General features: G+C 43.5%; 1 protein-coding gene across 2 annotated transcripts; it reads right to left on the minus strand.

The window, feature by feature from the left end:
• Nucleotides 1-2,619: 2,619 nt before the first annotated feature.
• gclm (glutamate-cysteine ligase, modifier subunit) lies at nt 2,620-16,912 on the minus strand. Of its 2 annotated transcripts, none has more exons than XM_070886624.1 (7): nt 16,733-16,912; nt 16,526-16,591; nt 11,114-11,198; nt 8,707-8,763; nt 6,794-6,996; nt 5,383-5,497; nt 2,620-4,506 (listed from the first exon to the last, which is right to left on the minus strand). In XM_070886624.1, the coding sequence occupies exons 1-7, from the start codon at nt 16,850-16,852 to the stop codon at nt 4,337-4,339; spliced, it is 816 nt and encodes a 271-aa protein (XP_070742725.1). In that variant the 5' UTR covers nt 16,853-16,912; the 3' UTR covers nt 2,620-4,336. The 2 variants fall into 2 exon arrangements, with proteins under 2 accessions (XP_070742725.1, XP_070742724.1); XM_070886623.1 differs by having other exon boundaries at nt 11,114-11,204.
• Nucleotides 16,913-22,125: the final 5,213 nt, after the last annotated feature.

Below are 22,125 nucleotides of genomic sequence, written 5' to 3' on the forward strand. Positions count from 1 at the left end.
ATACATTAACACACAATGTAGGCAATTGTTTAGAACCAAGGATGAACTGGAAGGTCAGTGTGATTTTTTTATAATTCATTCACGGGATGTGAGTGCAGCCCATCCCCAATTGCCCTCAAGGTGGTGAGTTGTTTTCTTGAACTACTGCAGTATGTGCTGTGAAGGTACTGCCACAATGCAGTTAGGGAGTTCCAGGATTTTGACCCAGCGACGATGAAGGAACAGAATGCTAACATCCATGTCGGTGCACATAGATCAACAACATTCATTAAAAGGTCGGGTGGTGCAAGAGTTTAGTACGAATGATTACAAAGTAAACAAAACATTCGACAACTGCAACAATGTACATTTCTATAGTAGCTTTAAATAAAGCAGGGGAAAAAGAGAAAATAAAATAGATAAAAGGAACAAAGGCCAAACCATGCTGTTTTAACCAAAGGCTTGAGGTTTTGAGAAGGGTTTTTAAAAAAGATAAATGGAGATATGAAGAGGCATCTGAATTATAGGCAAAAGGGAGGATAGTATACACAAAAGGCCTGATTGAGAGGATTAAGAGAGTATTGGAAGAAGAGAGAAGGCTGGACGAGCAGGGCAATGTCGCAGAAGGATTTGAAGAGAATTTTAATTCAGTGCAACTAATGAATCAAGCTTGGAAATATTTAGGTCTACCATTTAGTCAGGAAATTGTGTTGGGGAAATTGATGGGATTGATGGTCTGCATCCCAGAGTACTTAAGGAGCTGGCCTTGGAAATAGCAGATGCATTGACAGTCATTTTCCAACATTCCATAGACTCTGGATCAGTTCCTATGGAGTGGAGGGTAGCCAATGTAACCCTACTTTTTTTAAAAAGGAGTGAAGAGAGAAAACAGGGAATTATAGGAATTATAGACCGGTCAGCCTGACATCAGTAGTGGGTAAAATGATGGAATCAATTATTAAGGATGTCATAGCAGCGCATTTGGAAAGAGGTGACATGATAGGTCCAAGTCAGCATGGATTTGTGAAAGGGAAATCATGCTTGACAAATCTTCTGGAATTTTTTGAGGATGTTTCCAGTAGAGTGGACAAGGGAGAACCAGTTGATGTGGTGTATTTGGACTTTCAGAAGGCTTTCGACAAGATCCCACACAAGAGATTAATGTACAAAGTTAAAGCACATGGGATTGGGGGTAGTGTGCGGACGTGGATTGAGAACTGATTGGCAGACAGGAAGCAAAGAGTCAGACTAAATGGGTACTTTTCAGAATGGCAGGCAGTGACTAGTGGGGTACCGCAAGGTTCTGTGCTGGGGCCCCAGCTGTTTACACTGTACATTAAAGATTTAGACAAGGGGATTAAATGTAGTATCTCCAAATTTGCAGATGACACTAAGTTGGGTGGCAGTGAGAGGCTGCAGAGTGACTTGGATAGGTTAGGTGAGTGGGCAAATGCATGGCAGATGAAGTATAATGTGGATAAATGTGAGGTTATCCACTTTGGTGGTAAAAACAGAGAGACAGACTTATCAGAATGGTGACAGATTAGGAAAAGGGGAGGTGCAATGAGACCTGGGTGTCATGGTACATCAGTCATTGAAGGTTGGCATGCAGGTACAGCAGGCGGTTAAGAAAGCAAATGGCATGTTGGCCTTCATAGCAAGGGGATTTGAGTACAGGGGCAGGGAGGTGTTACTACAGTTGTACAAGGTCTTGGTGAGGCCACACCTGGAGTATTGTGTACAGTTTTGGTCTCCTAACTTGAGGAAGGACATTCTTGCTATTGAGGGAGTGCAGCGAAGGTTCACCAGACTGATTCCCGGGATGGCAGGACTGACATATCAAGACTGGATCAACTGGGCTTGTATTCACTGGAGTTAAGAAGAATTAGAGGGGATCTCATAGAAACGTTTAAAATTCTGACGGGTTTAGACAGGTTAGATGCAGGAAGAATGTTCCCAATGTTGGGGAAGTCCAGAACCAGGGGTCACAGTCTAAGGATAAGGGGTAAGCCATTTAGGACCGAGATGAGGAGAAACTTCTTCACCCAGAGAGTGGTGAACCTGTGGAATTCTCTACCACAGAAAGTTGTTGAGGCCAATTCACTAAATATATTCAAAAAGGAGTTAGATGTAGTCCTTACTACTAGGGGGAATCAAGGGGTATGGCGAGAAAGCAGGAATGGGGTTCTGAAGTTGCATGTTCAGCCATGAACTCATTGAATGGCGGTGCAGGCTCGAAGGGCCGAAAGGCCTATTCCTGCACCTATTTTCTATGTTTCTATGTTTCTATATTTCTATGCACATCGGAGTACTCTGCTGGATTGACAGTGTTCCCATGCAATGGATTTTCCAAGGACAATCATGTCAGGAGTGTAATGCTCAGCAGGCTCAAGTACAGGTGATGTCAAATATTATTTTATACATCTATATTAAAAGTCAGCACATCCCGCAAGTGTCAATCCCACTTGCGGTCAGCACTACTCGTCACACTAAGAATATAAACAGCGCGTCCTCCGGCTCAACGCGAGCAGCACTGCAGAAGAGCCGCTAGTACATATGGATTCCTTTTAAAAAAGTGTCTTCGTTTGAGCTTGATACAAAGGCAAAAACATGTGGAATAAATAGAAAATCAGTGAGGCATTTAGATCACACTTTTAATGTGCAAATCACCTCAAATGCAATACATAGCCAAGTAAACAAAATATAACATTTTATCATAGATTCACTATTTCCAAATATGTACTATTTCATTAGAACTACTGTACATTCAAGCTTGTAAAGTACTTCAGCCTAAACATGTTAAGCACAAAGTTGATAGTTTAAAAAAAAAAGCAATTATAAGTTATGGCCAAAAGTGGCCCCATGTTACAATTTCAATCAACTTTTGTTAAGGATAATGCTCCAGACTGGCATCCCCATGATTTATGGTCAAGATTTTCTTCAAGAGCAGCAAGTAGATGAACGTGTAGATTGAATATCACTTTGTAGTTTAATTATTTTTGAATGTGGCTTTTTCTTCAAAAGGCCCTGCCCCCCCCCCCACCCCCCCGAAATCACAGTGGCTCACATGATGCACTCGTGCATACAGAAAGATGGCAGCATTTTAAACTGTCACCCATCCCACCAATTACAAGTGGACTGCAGGACTGTATTTTACCCAATACAAGGAGTCCCGAGTGAATCCCCTGCCGCTACTGCTCAGTCCCACTCACAGCTAAATTCGTATAACCTACTGCACGACAACTAAGTTCCACTGCTCCATAGCGTCCACTTCAGCCAACCTAGGCACTGAACTCACCAACTCTCAATGACCACAATACAGTAAGGCACTGGGGGCAGGGAATGCAACAACCTTTGGTGATGGCACATTCCCACATAAAGCAATTGTTGTCTTAATTTATTTTTTGAAGTTAAACTACTGAAAATTAATAATCCATATGGCATTAATAAAATACACAAGAGTCGTCCGTGATTTGCAGAAAATAAACCAGCACCTGGTCTTGCCTGATATTATTTGGTGGCTTTTTTCTGCCAGCAGCAGACTACAGTTGTCTATCTTCTACATACCACTGGAATTCAAACACATCCTTCTCTTAGCTGATCTGAAGACAGTGAAGAATTTGAGAGGCATGTGCGAGGGAGTTTAAAATGTTTCACTCCATCACAAATAACTGTACGTCAGCAAGGTTTTCTTGATACACAACAACAGCAAACCTTCAAAACAAGATAAAGTTATTTTCTAAAACATTACTGCATCGTACGCTATAACCCCAAATTTCATAATATGTTAGACACAGTAGCACAGGTTCAGTACTTGGAAAAGTTCAATGAAAACTACTTGGAAATGGAAAATGTTTAGCTGCACAAATAGCAATGACTTAGGCATTTGCCAACAGCTCATTTCAACTCAAGGGTTCAGCCGGACGCTTGCCTAGGTAAGTTGTGGACCACAAATCTCCACCTGTCTGAAGGTTTTCTTTAATTTGTATTAGTGTCTTTGAACAAGTACCACGTCTTGTTCCCAAAAATGACAAACTACAAAAAGTAAATATATTTTTAACATCTTTAAACCAAAAATATTTAAAATTAGTAAAAAGGAATTTAACAGAACAGCCAGTTAAATCAACAGGTAGAAACAGTATACAATATGCAAAACACAATCTCGTTTTGCAATGCATTCTTTTTCAACTCAGTAAATTTTTTTCCTTTTTAAAAATTTATCTTGGACCCAGTAATAGATCAGCAAAAGGCATTTGGTCAATAGTGCAGCTTCTAGGATTTCTTCCTTTGCATATCATGCATAAATTGGTTCATAAAAGTGCTATTCCAATCAGCTGGCTTCTCATCAAAGATGATCCTAATAATTAATTCTTTTAGCATATACAAGGTAGCCCTTTGATTTAATAATTCCTCTGCTTTTAACAATTACTGAATAGCGCAGCACCCACTTTGTTATCCATTCATATGCCGAATTGTCTTGAATGCTGGCAATCACAGCCTCTTGAAAACTTAACATGGGTATCAGTTCTAAAAAATAAAGAAATGAAACATTTCATGCAGAATTTTTAAAAACATCAGCTCATTGACTGCTTTAGAGAATTCATAAAATAAAATTTTTTAAAACTTGCATTTAATCAGTCTCTCAAAACAATCCAAACACTTGCAAAGAATTACTTTGAAATAGAGTGGTAATTTAAGTAGGAACATATGGAAGCTATTGTTTTTTTTAAAAATTCATTCTTGGCATATGGGCATCACTAGCAAGGCCAGCATTTATTGCCCATCCATAGTTACTCTTGAGCAGGTGGTGATGAGCCTGCTACGACTGTGCACAGCAAGAATCCACAAATGAGATACAGTAAATGATCAGTTAATCTGGTTTTCTTTTTGGTGATGTTGGTTGAGGGTGCAATGATGGTCAGGACTCCAGGGGAACTGCATGCTTTTCGTAGTACCACTAGAACAAGCAGTTTAACACCACGTTTGGAAAAATGCAGTATTTCAACAATGCAGTGTTCCATTTACTGAAGAGAATATTCAGGCAGGGTTCCTGCCGTATACATGTGGATATCTACTGAGGAAAAGGTCTGGGCTCAGCTGTGATGTCCCCGACTGACAGATGATATGTTGTGACTCACTTCCTTGCCTCACATAAGAATGATCATTTGGCCAAGCCTGGAGGACATCAGCAGAAACATATCCCTGCAGCATCAGCAACTTCAGGAGAAAACAAATGAAATGGTGATGGAAGTTGAAGAAAAAAAAATAGAAGCTAATCCAGCAGATTCCCACTCACCCCGATGGGCAACCTATAACCAGACCCCCTTTCAAACACCAACCAGGCATCAGAGTCTGCACTACCCTCATCAGATATATGCAGATTCTCACACATGCAAATCTCACCTTTAGGGTCACTGTGAGTCAGTAACTGTATGTCATATTCTTTAGCAAAGGCAGTAAGCTCTGGTGGCATCACACAACAGGAAGCTAAATTGACCTGGTTGCTGCTCGGTTTCACCTAGACATGGGAGGGAAAAAAAATGAACAGTTACAGCAACACTAGGTAAACACACTGATGCAATTTTTTAACTCCAGTGCACCAAACTATTCTCTGTTGAGTTGCACTGTTCGTAATTCCATATCAAAGCAAACCAACCAAATCTTGAATCTAAACATGTTCCCATTTTTTACTATTAGCATTTATAAGTGACCAAATCTCAGATGGAGATAATATTTTTGTACAGTCAATCTCCACCCTCTCCATCTGAAAATGAAGTGTTTCCAAACCATTTCTTGTTGGGAATGACCACCCTCCAGCATGAGCTCAGTGAATTAGGACCGAGATTAGGATAAGGGGTAAGCCATTTAGGATCGAGATTAGGATAAGGGGTAAGCCATTTAGGACCGAGATTAGGATAAGGGGTAAGCCATTTAGGACCGAGATGAGGAGAAACTTCTTCACCCAGAGAGTGGTGAACCTGTGGAATTCTCTACCACAGAAAGTTGTTGAGGCCAATTCACTAAATATATTCAAAAAGGAGTTAGATATAGTCCTTACTACTAGGGGGAATCAAGGGATATGGCGAGAAAGCAGGAATGGGGTACTGAAGTTGCATGTTCAGCCATGAACTCATTGAATGGCGGTGCAGGCTCGAAGGGCCGAATGGCCGACTCCTGCACCTATTTTTCTAATTTCTGAGGTTATTCAATTGGGGACATCATGGACAAGTTTGACCCCATCTTATGCCTACAAACACATTGTAGTTGTGGGAGTACCTTCACCACACGGACTGCAGCGGTTCAAGAAGCCGGCTCACCACCACCTTCTCAAGGGCAATTAGGGATGGACAATAAATGCCGGCCTTGCCAGCAACGCCCACATCTCATGAATGAATATTTTAAAAAAACAAGGCACTGGATAGCTATCAAGAGCAAGAACCGCGGCCAATTGTTCCTCCTGCTGTGTAGCCCAGGGACACTGAGGTCTATTGCCATCCCCGTTGAGATCAGTTAACTCTGCACATCTCATCTCTGGGAGCACGGAGCCAAGCTGATCCCATCATTGGTCAATGCTCCCATGCAAACCTCCAGCAGGGGTCACTGGATAGGACTCAGAAATGGGAACCCTGGCCAGTTTCCCCCACTTTACTCAGTGCCATTTTAATGCCAAACATTGAATTATAAAAGCAAGAACACAGCTATTTCTGATCAACTCAAAGGGTGAGAAGATCATTGTTTTAACGAAGTAGTAAATCTATTAGTCGTCAAAAGTCTAGGCAGAACTATATCCAAGAATATCTTAACCTGCTTTTACCTGAGCCCACTGATAGAGTTGCTCTAAAAGTACTTTATCCAAATCAGAGGTACCAATTGCTACAATGCTTTGACTTTGAACCAGAGTTTCCAGTTCTTCCCAATATGGTTGCAGGTGCGAGAGAGAAAGACTAGCTCCATCTGCTAGTGGAGGAGGAGCAATTATCACAGAGTCCAGCTGTGACACTGCAAGTGCTGAACAAGCTGCATTAAATACAAAAGTCAGGTTATTTCCTGGACAACATTTTAAACCTTTAGTGTTAATTTGTACTTTTTTCCTCCCTCTTCTCATACACAGATAGGTGGTTAAAAACAAAAAAAAAAAATCACATTTGCAAAAGTTAACAGCATTTGAGAAACATTTTTAGTAGAATAAAAAATTGCTGTCCGTCATGAGGAATATGTTCTCACATTTAAATCACAAAATGAATACAAGGTACCAATAAACATACATCATTTGGAATGATCTCTGCAGCAATACTAAACCATTTGGGATTGGAATACTCCCGAGCTATGTTCAGTGGCTGCTCCAAGCAAACAGTTTGCGTAATTGCAACCAATAGTACTGAATTGGCACGGGAATAATATTAGACAAAATGGCAGGGGTATGAATATTTAAACACTGCAATCACCTGGTCCCTGCGTGTGCAAACTAACCCAGCCCCTGAACACACAGAGCAGACTATCCTTTAACTGATGACAGATGTACAGCACATTATGTGCAAGCATCTGGGGATCATTACTTGTTTAATCCACAACAACCATTTTGTCCATGGGATATTACCCACTCATGAATGATTTTTATAGAAAATCCTTCCCATCAAGAGCTCATGACTTAATTACACACCATATTAAACCTATACATAGAAAAAATTCTTCCTCTGAATATCTTTTAAAACACTGTTTATGCCACTTAATTTTTTTTAAATACTCGTGTACATCCACACAGGAGTATTTGATACTGTAACACACTTATGAACCTCCATGTTTGGATATGGACACCTCAGGGGGACCCTTGGGATATCAAATTCAAACAATGAATGGACCTGACCACAACTCAAGTGACAAAAGTTTCTCAAATATCACTTCTAGCCGGGTTCATCAATCACTTAAATGTGGCATCATGCCAAGACCGGTGTAATATTTCATTTATACACTGGCTAATTAACTTTAGTGGTTCAAATCTCCAAAGCATCATTTACAAACAAAACAGATGGCAGACCTAGCTGATATTTATGTGTTGTATCCAGGTGAATACTGCACGTGGTCATTTACTCATACGTGGCCAGTTAGCATTGGATCCGAATGACATTTCAGAGGTTGTATGTTTGTTATTTGCAAAGATTAGATACATCTATCTTTACAGCATGGATTTTTGTTATAAATACCTTCGATGAGCTTTGTAATTAATAGTTTGCATTTTGACAATTTTCTTTCGGAAGTGAAATTCGATCTAGAGATTAGCAACAGAGCAGTGAAAGCCTGCTATGCCAGTCAGCCTACACGGTCCTGAACAGGCACATCTACCGTGACAGAATTGTATAAAGACATGGTAACCAGTAGCATCCAGCATGGATTCTCTACAATCGCTGCACTCCGCATTACTAAGCTGATATCATTCGAACAACAGAAAATGCTGGAAACACTCAGCAGGTCAGGCAGCATCTGTGGAGAGAGAAACAGGAGTTAATGTTTCGCTCTCCACAAATGCTGCCTGACCTGCTGAGTGTTTCAGAGTTCCAGCAGCTGCAGCATTTCGCTTTTGTATGGAATAAATGCCCATTGCCCAATGCTGCAGCCAGTTTGATTATTTCTAAACATGCTGAATATGCATTTAAAAAAAGTGCAAATATAACAATAGCACTGAAGAGCAAATAAAAATCCAACAGCAAATACCACATTTTTGGCACATACCTTTTTCCACAGCAGCCTTGATGCCCGAGGAGTCGGGGTCACTGAGAAAAAGCTTTGCTGCACATACAAAAAAAAAACAATTGGGGAGATTGACTAATGCAACAGATAAGATTCCTGTTGATTGGCTTTTAGTAGCTTGCAAAAGTTTGCAGTCAGCGAATCAAAGTACTAAAAGCACGATCAGAATGAACATACAAACAAGTGTAAAGACAGCAGAACAGCAAAGAACTCACCTCAAAATATTTGAACAAAAACAAAATAATTCACAAAACAGAAGGTGCACCTGCAGATGGTTGTTGTATCGTATGACGGGAAAAGCTTGTAATGGGATGTCTAGTTTGGCGATCCATTCGACGGCCTCCTGAGATGCCGAGTGGAGAAATGAGGTGCCTCCTGGATCAGACTTTAGTGGGCAGGTTGATGTGATGTGTTCCATGGTCTGGGACTCACGGCCACAGTCACACTTCGGGTTGTCCCTCATCTCCCACTTGTGGAGCAGGTGGTCACATCGCCCGTGCCGTGTGTGGATTGGGTTGGGCGCTGTCCACTGTTTGAGGAAGGTCGATGCCAGGGACCTCTGCCGTTGGGACAGTGATGAGGTGTTGGTTCTTTATGTTGCATGCATCCCACAATTCCGTCCGTCTGGATAGTGGGTCGATACAAGCTGCGTGAATATTAGCTGCTGTTTCCCAGGATGGCCGGCGTGATTTTAAATGCTTTCATGGTGGGTTTCCCAAGTCTCTAACTGGGAATCGGTGTTGCTCATGACTTTTTCCGTTCACAGAGCACGGTGCATGGCAGCAAATGGGAGGGGGGCAATGTGGGACAGCCCTGGGAGCCAATCAGCTGGAGTGGACTGGAGCGCCCCGACACTGTCCTCATGGCGGCGTTTAGCTGAACGTCCATGGCTGCAGGACCATGAGGCAGAGCAGTATTCTGCAGCAGAGTAGACTCGGGCCACTGTTGTGGTGCAAAGTGTTCTGGCTGTGCTCCCCCATGACCTGCAGGTCACAGTTCTTTACGAGGTACCCACTCAACATTCAATTCCAGGTTTCATTTGTACCTTTGTTCGTCACGAAGTTGCCGATGCTTGCTTCCACTTTACTGATCGGGTCGCTAGAAATTAGAATCTTTCATTAACTGCATCTTGGAACACACTCTTACATGGAAAATGCATTATAACAGTGGTAAATTTGGGGAAAAAGAACAGGGAATGGAAATATACGCGAGATAGTAAAAATTTCAACGGAGTGCAGAACAGAGATCTAAGGCTGCAGATACAGATTGAAAGCTGAAAAGGCATTAAAAAAATAAGGGAAAATGGACTTCATGTATAGGAGCACTAAATACAAAAGCAAATTAAGTGATGTGTCTGTAAAATACATTGGTTGGGCCACAGTTGGAGCACTGAGACTATTGGAGCATGGAAAACGAGCAACATGGATTCACTAGACGGACACCAGAATGTTGTTATAATATGACATTTGAAAAACTAGAATGGCATTAGCTGGAATAGGGAGACCTAATTCTGGTGTTAAAGTTTATGATGGGGCTTGAGAAGGTAAATAGTGAAAGGTTTCCATCAGTGAATTGGCAACGAAGAGCATAAATTTAGCATTAATACTGGAAGGGTAATGGTGGAGGTGTGATGTATTTTTCCACACAAATTACATCGAGCAAGCCATTCGGCCCAACAGGTCTATGCTGGTGTTTATGCACAACATGAGCCTCCTCCCACCATCTCGCCCCATCAGCATATCCTTCCATTCCTTTCTCTCATGTATTTATCTAGTTTCCCCTTAAAAGCATATATGGTTATTAGAATATGGATACATTACAACTGGTGTATATGATGAGTGAACTCCTGGAGAGTTTACAACATCTCCAAAGGACGGGCAGGAAGGGGTCCCGGGGGGTAGAAAGGAGGGGTAAAAATGTGAATCCTGACTCCAACCCACCGTGAACACGATTCCAGCTTAACCACAGTGGGTTTGGGGTAACCCACTCTGGAGGTGGGTCAGTCATTTTAGTATGTTAATGAGGCTGCGTTCCTCAGATTTTGCCAGCCATTTAAATTTAACGGCTATGGACCGGGTTACCCAGGGCTCGAGAAACCTAAAGGGAACTAAAGGGAGGTGGGAACAGCCAGAGCGAGCAGATTAAGGGTTTTTCCAGCATTGCTTGTGGGCCAGGAGGAGCATCGCACCACACTGACTCCTGATCTTTGATTGCCAGGGACTGTCCCCGGCAGCTGCCTTGTACTCTTTACATGAGGAGATTCGCCTCCTCTCAGTCAAAAAATTCTAGTGAGGTCCTGCCGTTGAATTCAGCAGGACCTCTGCATTCCCAGCCGCCACAACCTCCAAACCTCCCCGTAAATATCGGGACCTTTTTCCTGCTACATTACCTGACACTTTCACTTCCTCCCTCTCCTCGGGGCTTATTGAGTCTACGTCCTGAGTAATGGTACATTCCAATGTAGCAGGCGGCTCCTGCAACTAACCAAAAGGAGACAGTGAATGTTGGAGATTAGAAACATCCAAGGAACAACTATTGCTGCCGATAATGCATCCTGTTGGCCTGTAGCGCTTGATGCAAATATGTGTCGGTTACAATTGATAAACTGATCAAAGTCCCCATGATCTTTTCTTCCTGGAATGGGTGAAGGACATGCATTACAACTGCCTACACTACAATCTAGTTGGCTTCATAAACACTCACTGTTCCTTTGAAAGTTAACAATGGCATCACCATAGCTCAATTGATAAATGCAGACAAATTAAGAGAATCATAGAAGGTCCCAAGTTCAACCTCAGGTCAAAGATTCCAGTCATTAAATAAATTGGCACCGACAGCTCCTGCAGCACCTTTAGTGCACATAAAACTTTCAGCATTTTCACATCAAAATGGTGCTGCTGAATAAGTGATGTCAAAGTCAACTTAATTTAAGAAGCTGCTTGCAGCCTGCATTAAACATTAACTTTTACCCAAACTGCTGCTGTTGCTTTAAAAAAAACACATTAAAATCAATGCTACAGTAAGAAGGAAGCTGCACCATTTTGTATGATTTCATCTCAACCGGAGCAGCAGTTTGGTGCCTGTTACAAATTGGGGTCTGCCATTGATACCTTCTCGGGTTCAGTGACACCAATCACTCAAATGTCTGCATGGAATTTGACTCTCAAAACATGAGGAGGGGACAAAAGTGATGTAACCCATGTCACCTGAACCAGATATTTGTGTTTTGCACTTCAGTCTCTCTGAAGCCACATTTTTGCCTCACCATGTTGGCTCACTTGGTTTCACATTGAATGAACATACAGGGCAACAGTTATGATCAGAATTACTTAGATCAGTACAACATATCTTCGCATATTGATACAAAATAAGGAACACATCACACTTCCCCACATCAGCAGGTTGGATGATGTGGAATCAGTATGGGTGGAGCTGCGGAATACCAAAGGGCAGAAAAAGTTAGTGGGAGTTGTGTACAGACCACCAAACAGTAGTAGAGAGGTTGGGGACAGCATCAAACAAGAAATAAGGGATGTGTGCAATAAAGGTACAGCAGTTATCATGGGCGACTTTAATCTACATATTGATTGGGCTAACCAAACTGGTAGCAATGGACTTAAGGTTTAATTAAGAGGGGGAAAATAGTGTACGAGAGGAAGCTTGCAGGGAATATAAAACTGACTGCTAAAGCTTCTATAAATATGTGAAGAGAAAAAGATTAGTGAAAATAAACATAGGTCCCTTGCAATTGGATTCAGGTGAATTTATAATGGGGAACAAAGAAATGGCAGACCAATTGAACAAATACTTCGGTTCTGTCTTCACGAAGGAAGACACAAATAACCTTCCGAATGTACTAGGGGACAGTGGGTCTAGTGAGAAGGAGGAACTGAAGGATATCCTTATTTGGCGGGAAATTGCGTTAGGGAAATTGATGGGATTGAAGGCCGATAAATCTCCGGGGTCTGATAGTCTGCATCCCAGAGTACTTAAGGAAGTGGCCCTAGAAATAGTGGATGCTCTGGTGATCATTTTCCGACAGTCTATCGACTCGGGATCAGTTCCTATGGACTGGAGGGTAGCTAATGTAACACCACTTTTTATAAAAGGAGGGAGAGAGAAAACAGGTAATTATAGACCGGTTAGCCTGACATCAGTAGTGGGAAAACTGTTGGAATCAATTAAGGATGAAATAGTAGCGCATTCGGAAAGCAGTGACAGGATCGGACCGTCAGCATGGAAAGGGAAATCACGCTTGTCGAATCTTCTGGAATTTTTTTGAGGACGTAACTAGTAGAGTGGACAAGGGAGAACCAGTGGATGTGGTGTATTTGGACTTTTAAAAGGCTTTTGACATGGTCCCGCACAAGAGACTGGTGTGCAAAATCAAAGCACATGGTATTGGGGGTAATGTACTGACATGGATAGAGAACTGGTTGGCAGACAGGAAGCAGAGAGTCAGGATAAACGGATCCTTTTCAGAATGGCAGGCAGTGACGAGTGGAGTGCCGCAGGGCTCAGTGCTGGGACCCCAGCTCTTTACAATATACATTAACGATTTAGATGATGAAGGAATTGAGTGTAATATCTCCAAGTTTGCAGATGACACTAAACTGGGTGGCGGTGTGAGCTATGAGGAGGACGCTAAGAGGCTGCAGGGTGAGTTGGACAAGTTAGGCGAGTGGGCAAATGCATGGCAGATGCAGTATAATGTGGATAAATGTGAGGTTATCCATTTTGGCAGAATATTATCTGAATGGCGGCAGATTTTAAAAAGGGGAGATGCAACGAGACCTGGGTGTCATGGTTCATCAGTCACAAAGTGGGTATGCAGGTACAGCAGGCGGTGAAGGTGGCAAATGGTATGTTGGCCTTCATAGCTAGGGGATTTGAATATAGGAGCAGGGAGGTCTTACTGCAGTTATAAAGGGCCTTAGTGAGGCCTCACCTGGAATATTGTGTTCCGTTTTGGTCTCCTAATCTGAGGAAGGACGTTCTTGCTATTGAGGCAGTGCAGCAAAGGTTCACCAGACTGATTCCAGGGATGGCTGGACTGTCATATGAGGAGAGACTGGATCAACAGGACCTTTATTCACTGGAGTTTAGAAGGATGAGAGGGGATCTCATAGAAACATAAGATTCTGACGGGCCTGGACAGGTTAGATACGGGAATAGTATTCCCAATGTTGGGGAAGTCCAGAACCAGGGGACATAGTATAAGGATAAGGAGCAAGCCATTTAGAACGGACACAAGGAGAAATTTCTTCACTCAGAGTTGTTAACCTATGAAATTCCATGCCGCAGAGAGTTGTTGATGCCAGTTCATTGGATATATTCAAGATGGAGTTAGATCTGGCCCTTACGGCTAAGGGGTATGGAGAGAAAGCAGGAAATGGGTACTGAGGGAATGATCAGCCATGATCTTATTGAATGGTGGTGCAGGCTCGAATGGCCTACTCCTGCACCTATTTCCTATGTTTCTATGTTGTGCTTCTGGACATGGAAAATATTCTTGTCTAACAGTTCCTTAGGCCTTTCTATCTTTGAGCCCACCTAAAGCTTTTGCAGCTGATATAACTACTTTCCATACAGTACAAGTCAGTGCACCCATTTTAATCACAGGCCCATTTTGCAAAATACAGATCACTTGCATTAATTGGTTAATTAAGTATGACCAGCAATTTGTGTGTGTGGGGAGGGGGGGGGGGGGGGGGGGGGGGGGGGGAGGGAAATCAGTGAAAAGAAATGTGTTCAAAACCACCGTAGTAATCCACTCATCAACTCGGTTTTTGCCATAGGAGGGTATAACTCATCGAACATCATTTCTCCAGCCAATTCCCAAGTGCAGTTGCCAAAAGACAATAGATATTAGAAGTAGAAAATGATCCACAACCATTGCATTATTTGGAAACTTAGAGCAGTAGATGCGCCATCCACTGCATTACTGAGCCATGGCAATACCTAGGAATTAATCTTAATCTCCGCTGTATTCTGAGTTAAGTTGATGCAGGGTGGTACTGGGAGCACTACAGTTGGTCTCGGACAGACGAGGGAAAGGGAAAAATAATTAAAACAAAAATCAACCAAGACTCCCTCTGCCGATTATTCTGATTAAAAGAAGATGTGAATGTGAAGAGCAAGATTAGGCTCTCCTACATAGCAGGACACAAATGAACAACCTGCCGACACTCTCTCGCTAGGCCGGGGAGCCCAGGATCCAGATAACTCCGTAAGATTTACAAGTACACTTTCACTCAGGTTTGAATGTCATGGACATAGGACTCTTAGTGCTAGCACCTCATGGGATAGATTCATCCTAAATCAGAACACGAAGATTTCTAACAGCTTGCAACTTCATGTATACCAAAGTTAATGGAAACGTTGATTACTTGTGGCTGCCGAGGTTCAATGGTTTGCAACTAAGCAGCCAGGAGCGCAGACAGCTTGGACACTCCTGCTCTGGCTCACCGTGAGCAACCGCAGGCTAAGTACCGGAGAACAGAGAGCATGGAGAGAAAACAGAGGAACATAGTTCTCTACGTACGTGCTCACATTTCATCAAATCAGCCAAGTTATTCAAAAGTCAACGTGGTTACCGAGTTAACCAGAAGTTAATATCACACACCTACAGCACTGGCTACCATTGACAGACAGGAGAGAAAGAAACCACCTCCATTTAGACAACATCTCATCACATCTCCAGACTTCCCAAAGCACTTAGCATCCAATGAACAACAATCCACAAACTGATAAAATCAAACAACCAGAATACTAGAACACACTAATCAAATACAAATGGTGCCATGGGATCGATAATGCCCACCTGAACCACTAGAACAGTTAGACAGCAGCTCTGACAACACAGCATTCTTTCAGTACGGCACTGAAGTATCAACCTAGATTACGCATCATGGAGTACGACTTGAACCAATAACCTTCCAACTCAGAAGCAGCATAAATAAAACTTCTGCTGCAAAAATGAACACAAAAATTCACAACCCATCATGATAGAAAAACATTACATTAAGTCACTGACCAACATGGCTCATACATGGTCAATGTTCCGTAAACTACATCGGCCAATCTGTTATATAGATCTTGGATAGACCGGCAGGTCACAGTAGACCAACCCTGAAATTAGTCTACAAATGAAGCAGAGGACCCAATAGTAAATATTAAAATAGCACCTAAAAAAAGGGAGATTTCCCTCTCTGATTTGCTGTTATGTAGAGAGGAAAACAGAAAAAATACATTTTTAAAATTCTATTTCAGATTTGCAGCTGGGAGAGTGGGGGGGGGGGGGGGGAAGTAGAAACCACGTGGAGATTCATACATGATGATCCTAAATATAAGCAGTGGGGCTGGGAGGCAGCTCGGGTGAGAAATGCAAAAATCACAAAGTGAAGGAAAACTACTTATCAGGTGGCACTGACTTTAACAAGTAGCACGAACAAAATTAATCTTTATGCATTAATAACCATGCCTTCCACGAGTTTGTTGCATTAAAAAAATGTCGCGTCCATACATAAAAATATACCCATGTACATGTATTAGTATTTTAGTATAGTACATGTAGTTTTTTTGGGGCAGTATAGTACATGTAGCTCCTGGTTGAATGGCCATGAGGGGGACTAATTGGATAAGGTGTTAACTTGTAAAGCACAGGCAGGATGGGCCGGATGACCTCTTGTGCCAGGAGGGCCGCCCCTCGCAGCCAGCCACTGACGGGACGTTACCGGCGGTATAGAAATGCAGTTGCTGTAACCAGCCACTCGTGAATGTAAATACAGACGCCGCTCACCTTCAACAGTTCGGGGTTGACCTGTGAGCACCATTTCTCCAGAGTCTCGCGGATACAGTCCTGTAACTGCAGGAAAGGGAGAGAGTTAGAGTGAGTGAGTGAGGGGGCCCCGGCCGACCGGCCAGCCGAGGCGGCGCAGGCCCACTCCAGGCCGAGCGCAGGGAACAGCCCACCGTCCGGCCTGAGCCGCGGTCAGGCGCCGCTCACCTCCTCGCTCGGCGAGGTCGGACACTTCTTCTTGAGCCGACTCCAGTTGACGATGTTGCCGGTGTGGATGGAGACGGCCGAGGCCTGAGCGAACAGCTGCTTGCCGCCCTCCATCTGCATCCCGCGGCTCGACAGCGCACTGCCCGCCGGCTCCGCCCTCCAATCACAGCCCCGCACCGGACCCGAGCCTCAGCTCCGCCCTCCAATCACAGCTCCGCCCCGACGCGAGCCTCGGCACCGCCCTCCAATCACAGCCCCGCCCCGGACCCGAGCCTCGGCACCGTCCTCCAATCATAGCTCCGACCCGACCTTGCGTCACAAGCCCCGACTTCCCTCCATGCGTCACTAGCCCCACCCACTACAGAGCACTATGTCCCCGCCCATTACAGTCCATTATAGCCCCGCCCACTCCAGTGTATTAGGCATGCAGGTACAGCAGGCGGTGAAGAAGGTAAATGGTATGTTGGCCTTCATAGCTAGGGGATTTGAGTATAGGAGCAGGGAAGTCTTACTGCAGTAGTACAGGGCCTTAGTGAGGCCTCACCTGGAATATTGTGTTCAATTTTGGTCTCCTAATCTGAGGAAGGACGTTCTTGCTATTGAGGGAGTGCAGCGAAGGTTCACCAGACTGATTCCCGGAATGGCAGGACTGACATATGAGGAGAGACTGGATCAACTGGGCCTTTATACATTGGAGTTTAGAAGGATGAGAGGGGATCTCATAGAAACATATAAAATTCTGACGGGACTGGACAGGTTAGATGCAGGAAGAATGTTCCTGATGTTGGGGAAGTCCAGAACCAGGGGACACTGTCTAAGGATAAGGGGTAAACCATTTAGGACTGAGATGAGGAGAAACTTCTTCACTCAGAGAGTTGTTAACCTGTGGAATTCCCTGACGCAGAGTTGTTGATGCCAGTTCATTGGATATATTCAAGAGTGAGTTAGATATGGCCCTTACGGCTAAAGGGATCAAGAGGTATGGAGAGAAAGCAGGAAAGGGGTACTGAGGTAAATGATCAGCCATGATCTTATTGAATGGTGGTGCAGGCTCGAAGGGCCGAATGGCCTACTCCTGCACCTATTTTCTATGTTTCTATCATAGGCAGTCCCTTGGAATGGAGGAAGACTTGCTTCCACTCTAAAAGCGAGTTCTCAGGTGACTGTACAGTCTAATATGGGAATTACAGACTCTCACAGGTGGGGCAGATAGTCGTTGAAGGAAAGGGTGGGTGGAACTGGTTTGCCGCACGCTCCTTCCGCTGCCTGCGCTTGTTTTCTGCATGCTCTCGGCGATGAGACTTGAGGTGCTCAGCGCAATCCCGGATGCACTTCATCCTTGGGTCTTGGGCCAGGATCTCCCAGGTGTCAGTGGAGATGTTGCACTTTATCAAGGAGGCTTTGGGGGTGTCCTTGAAACTTTTCCTATGCCCACTTGGGACTCACTTGCCATGTAGGAGTTCCGAGTAGATCATAGGTAGTCCCTCGAAACGAGGATGACTTGCTCCCACGGCAAAAAAAGGATGAGTTCACAGGTGTTTCAATGAAGGACCTAATATTCCAGGTCCTGTACTAAATCGTGAAGTGTGGAAGATGCCTGTGCATGGATTTTTTTAACGTATGGTGGCCGTTGCACACTAGCCACCACACGGGCTTGACAGCCTGAGGAAAGGAATGTTTGAAGACCAGGCCTTCAAAATTGCCACCAAGCTCGTGGTCTACAGGACTGTAGTAATACGCACCCCCCTGTATGGCTCAGAGACATGTCCCATATACAGTAGACACCTCAAGTTGCTGGAGAAATATCACCAACGATGTCTCCACAAGATCCTATAAATCCCCTGAGACGACAGGCATACCAACACCAGCGTCCTCATTCAGGCTAACATCCCCAGCATTGAAGCACTGACCACACTTGATCAGCTCCGCTGGGTAGGCCACATAGTCCGCATGCCAGACATGAGACGCCCAAAGCAAGCGCTCTACTCAGAGCTCCTTCACGGCAAACGAGCCAAAGGTGGGTAGCGGAAACGCTACAAGGACACCCTCAAAGCCTCCCTGATAAAGTGCAACATCCCCACTGACACCTGGGAGTCCCTGGCGCAAGACCGCCCTAAGTGGAGGAAGTGCATCGAGTCTCAACGCCAAGAACATGCAGAAATCAAGCGCAGACAGCGGAAAGAGCGTGCGGCAAACCAGTCCCACCCACCCCTTCCCTCAACGACTATTTGTCACACCTGTGATAGAGTATGTGATTCTCATATTGGACTGTTCAGCCACCAAAGGACTCACTTCAGGAGTGGAAGCAAGTCTTCCTCGATTCCGAGGGACTGCCTATGATGATGATTGATAGAGCTAGGTCTTGGTCCAGTGGCAAGGAGTAACCAAGATGACTGGAGACCTGCTCTGATGCATGGACCTAGTGCACACACATAACACAGTGTGGGCTGGTCGGAGTAGAGCCCCGCCCACGACAGCGCACGATAGCCCCACCCACTGCAATCTATTATAGCCCTGTCCCTGGCCACAACAACATCCGCATGGAACCGCATGACAGTCTGTCCCAGGGTCAGTACCTGACCCCGTCCTTGTGCCAGTACCTATATGCCTGTTTACATCAGATGTTGCTGATGTGGACCCTGTTTCTAAACTGGAAGGCATTACAAACATTGGTTGTTTACATTTTCCAAGAGAGTGGAGGAGAAATTGAAAAATCAAGTGCTTATAAAAGTCAGACGCAGGACCAAAGAAACACTGTACTTGTTCCCACACCGTGTATCTGATAGCTTTATCAATTAACACACGCCTAATTCCCTCTCCTGGTGACATAACTGACCAGTTAATTATCTCTGTTCTGGTTTTGGAGAACATGTAATGTGATCTGCAGACTTTGTAGTCACCTTCCAAAAGCATCCTGGCAGAGGCAACTTTAGGCCGTTTATGGGCAGCTTGAATGTCACATAAGATTTCACAGAATTCCTATGCCTGTTGGTAGAAGTAGCAGAGCAGAAGTTGGTCCAAGATACGGAGTAGAATAACATCTAGATGCAAATGAAATTACAGTTCCATAAATCGTGTTGTCAGCTCGATGACATTTACATTAAAATGATGTTTTATGATAGTATGTAATTCAATGGAAATCTTGCAGCCAACTTGGTAACTAACCCCTGGCTCTCCTGAGGAAACATAACTTTGAAGTGATATAAAAACATTAACACTCGCAGGAAATCCAAAGCAGATAGGGGCAGAACTGAAGGACACAAATGATGAATAAATATTTCATTATATGTTCAATTTGGGAGAAGAGGGCCAAAGGGAGTGAAATTGGAAGGCCTCTTAATCAGACCATTTTTTATAGGCATGTTAAAACCCCAAACAAAATAAACATTATATTGTTTTATATGTTAAAATTCATCTTCATCATATTTTACATAGAAATCACACATTTTATTGCCGCAATCCTATTTATTGACGACCCTACTTACCTCCCAATCATTATGGTTGGATGGTTGATTCTAAAGTTATGATGTAAGCTTGCACTTGAGAAGTAGGTCAGTTGGCAGGGATACTGTGGCATTAATATAAGCTGACCATTTCATGTTCTCATGATATTAAGACCTTCCGACATGTCATCAGTTGAATAGACCCTTTTAGGAGGGTGTTTCGTTATTTTTTCATGTTTGCCAATATCAGCTGTGGGTCAGTTGGTAGTACTCTTGCCTCTGAGTCAGAAGGTTCAAGTCGCATTCGAGAGACTTTAACACAAAAATCTAGGTTGACACTCCAGTGCAGTAGTGAGGAAGATGAGACGCTAAACCAAGGCCCCGTCTGCTCTCTCAGGTGGACGTAAAAGATCCCATGGCACTATTTCGAAGAAGAGTAGGGGAGTTATCCCCGGTGTCCTGGCCAATATTCATCCTTCAATCAACATCACTAAAACACATTATCTGGTCATTATCATGTTGCTGTTTGTGGGAGTTTGTTGCAAAAAAAACTAAATACTGCAATAAAACTAAATAATTCTACTGTGTGCTGCAATTTGAGGAATAGCAATAGCTGTGCTGGCAAAACCTGGTCAGTTGTGTCCTTTGGCACATTGCAGAGCTATGAGTGCAGATTGCATGTTGGAAATTCAGGCGCACAATTTTCCATCCATTAAAATTATCACACCATGAATGAATCTAAGGTTTTCATCTTTCACTACTCAACCTGGAAGTCCATTTCAAGTGTTGATCACTCTTTACATGAGGAGATTCGCCTCCTGTCAGTCCTAAATTATCCTTTCATCAGTTTTATCAGATATCTCTTGTTCTAATATTATGGCTTGTGCTCAAATTCTCTTGTTTTCCTTAATCAATATCTTGTATGCCTTTATAAGTACCTTCTGATTTATCTTCTTTCACGGCAAGAGTCTTTAGTCATAACTCAATCCTTTGACACCTGGTATCTGACTTGTAGATCTTCTCAACACCTCCCATGACTTGACTATTTCTCTTATATCATGGGTATCAAAACTGAACACAATACTTAAGATGCAGTCTGACCAGGGCACTGTATAATTTTAACATGCTTCCTCCCATTAGTTATTAATCTAGCAATATAATTTAGCACTCTATTTAGTCTGTTTAGCATTGCTTCACAGTCTTATTTCATATGGTTGCAGCAAAGCAAATCAAATGTCAACATCTAAGTCATATATCCAGGCCAATGCTTCCGGTGTAACAGCTTGGATATTGTCATGTTTGTAACCTTCACATAACTGTCACCTTTATGTAACAACACTGTACACTGTATACACCTGAGAAATGCACACCTTGACCACAGTGGGTGAACTTGTGAGAGACACTCCTCACCTGGTCATCCACGTATATAAAGGGAGGTCCCACGCAGGGTCAGCACTTCTTGGTCCTGGGAATAAAAGTTCAGGTCACGTAGTGACTTTGTCTGCAGTACATGCCTCGTGTGATTCTATAGTAAGGTGTAAGAACACTACAGATATCTTGTAGGCTTCTTGTGATTTTCCTCTGAGGGCAGTGTTTGATAATGTACTCCAGGGTCTGATTTGGAGCTCCACAGTCGCATGATGGGGATGCTTTAATCTTCTAGCTTCAGCTGTCGAGTTTCAGTCGGGAGTCAGCTGCAGGAGCGCTATTTAAAGTTGCCATCTTTAGGAAAAAAATTTGTTGGCCATTACTGTTTACAGCTTACTAACACACAGGCAGACGGCCTGTTTGACAGATTTGAGCAACTTTCAGTTGAAGCAGTGTTTTGTCTCTTAAACATTCCTGTCTTTCATTGAGGGCAGATTTGAAGTGACAACATTTATATCGTTTCATGGGTCTGTGTTGGCACTCGACTTCCTGCTCTGACGTCATTGTCGAGGCAACTTAGGT

Source organism: Pristiophorus japonicus, chromosome 8, assembly GCF_044704955.1.
Source record: "Pristiophorus japonicus isolate sPriJap1 chromosome 8, sPriJap1.hap1, whole genome shotgun sequence".
NCBI lineage: Eukaryota > Metazoa > Chordata > Chondrichthyes > Pristiophoridae > Pristiophorus > Pristiophorus japonicus.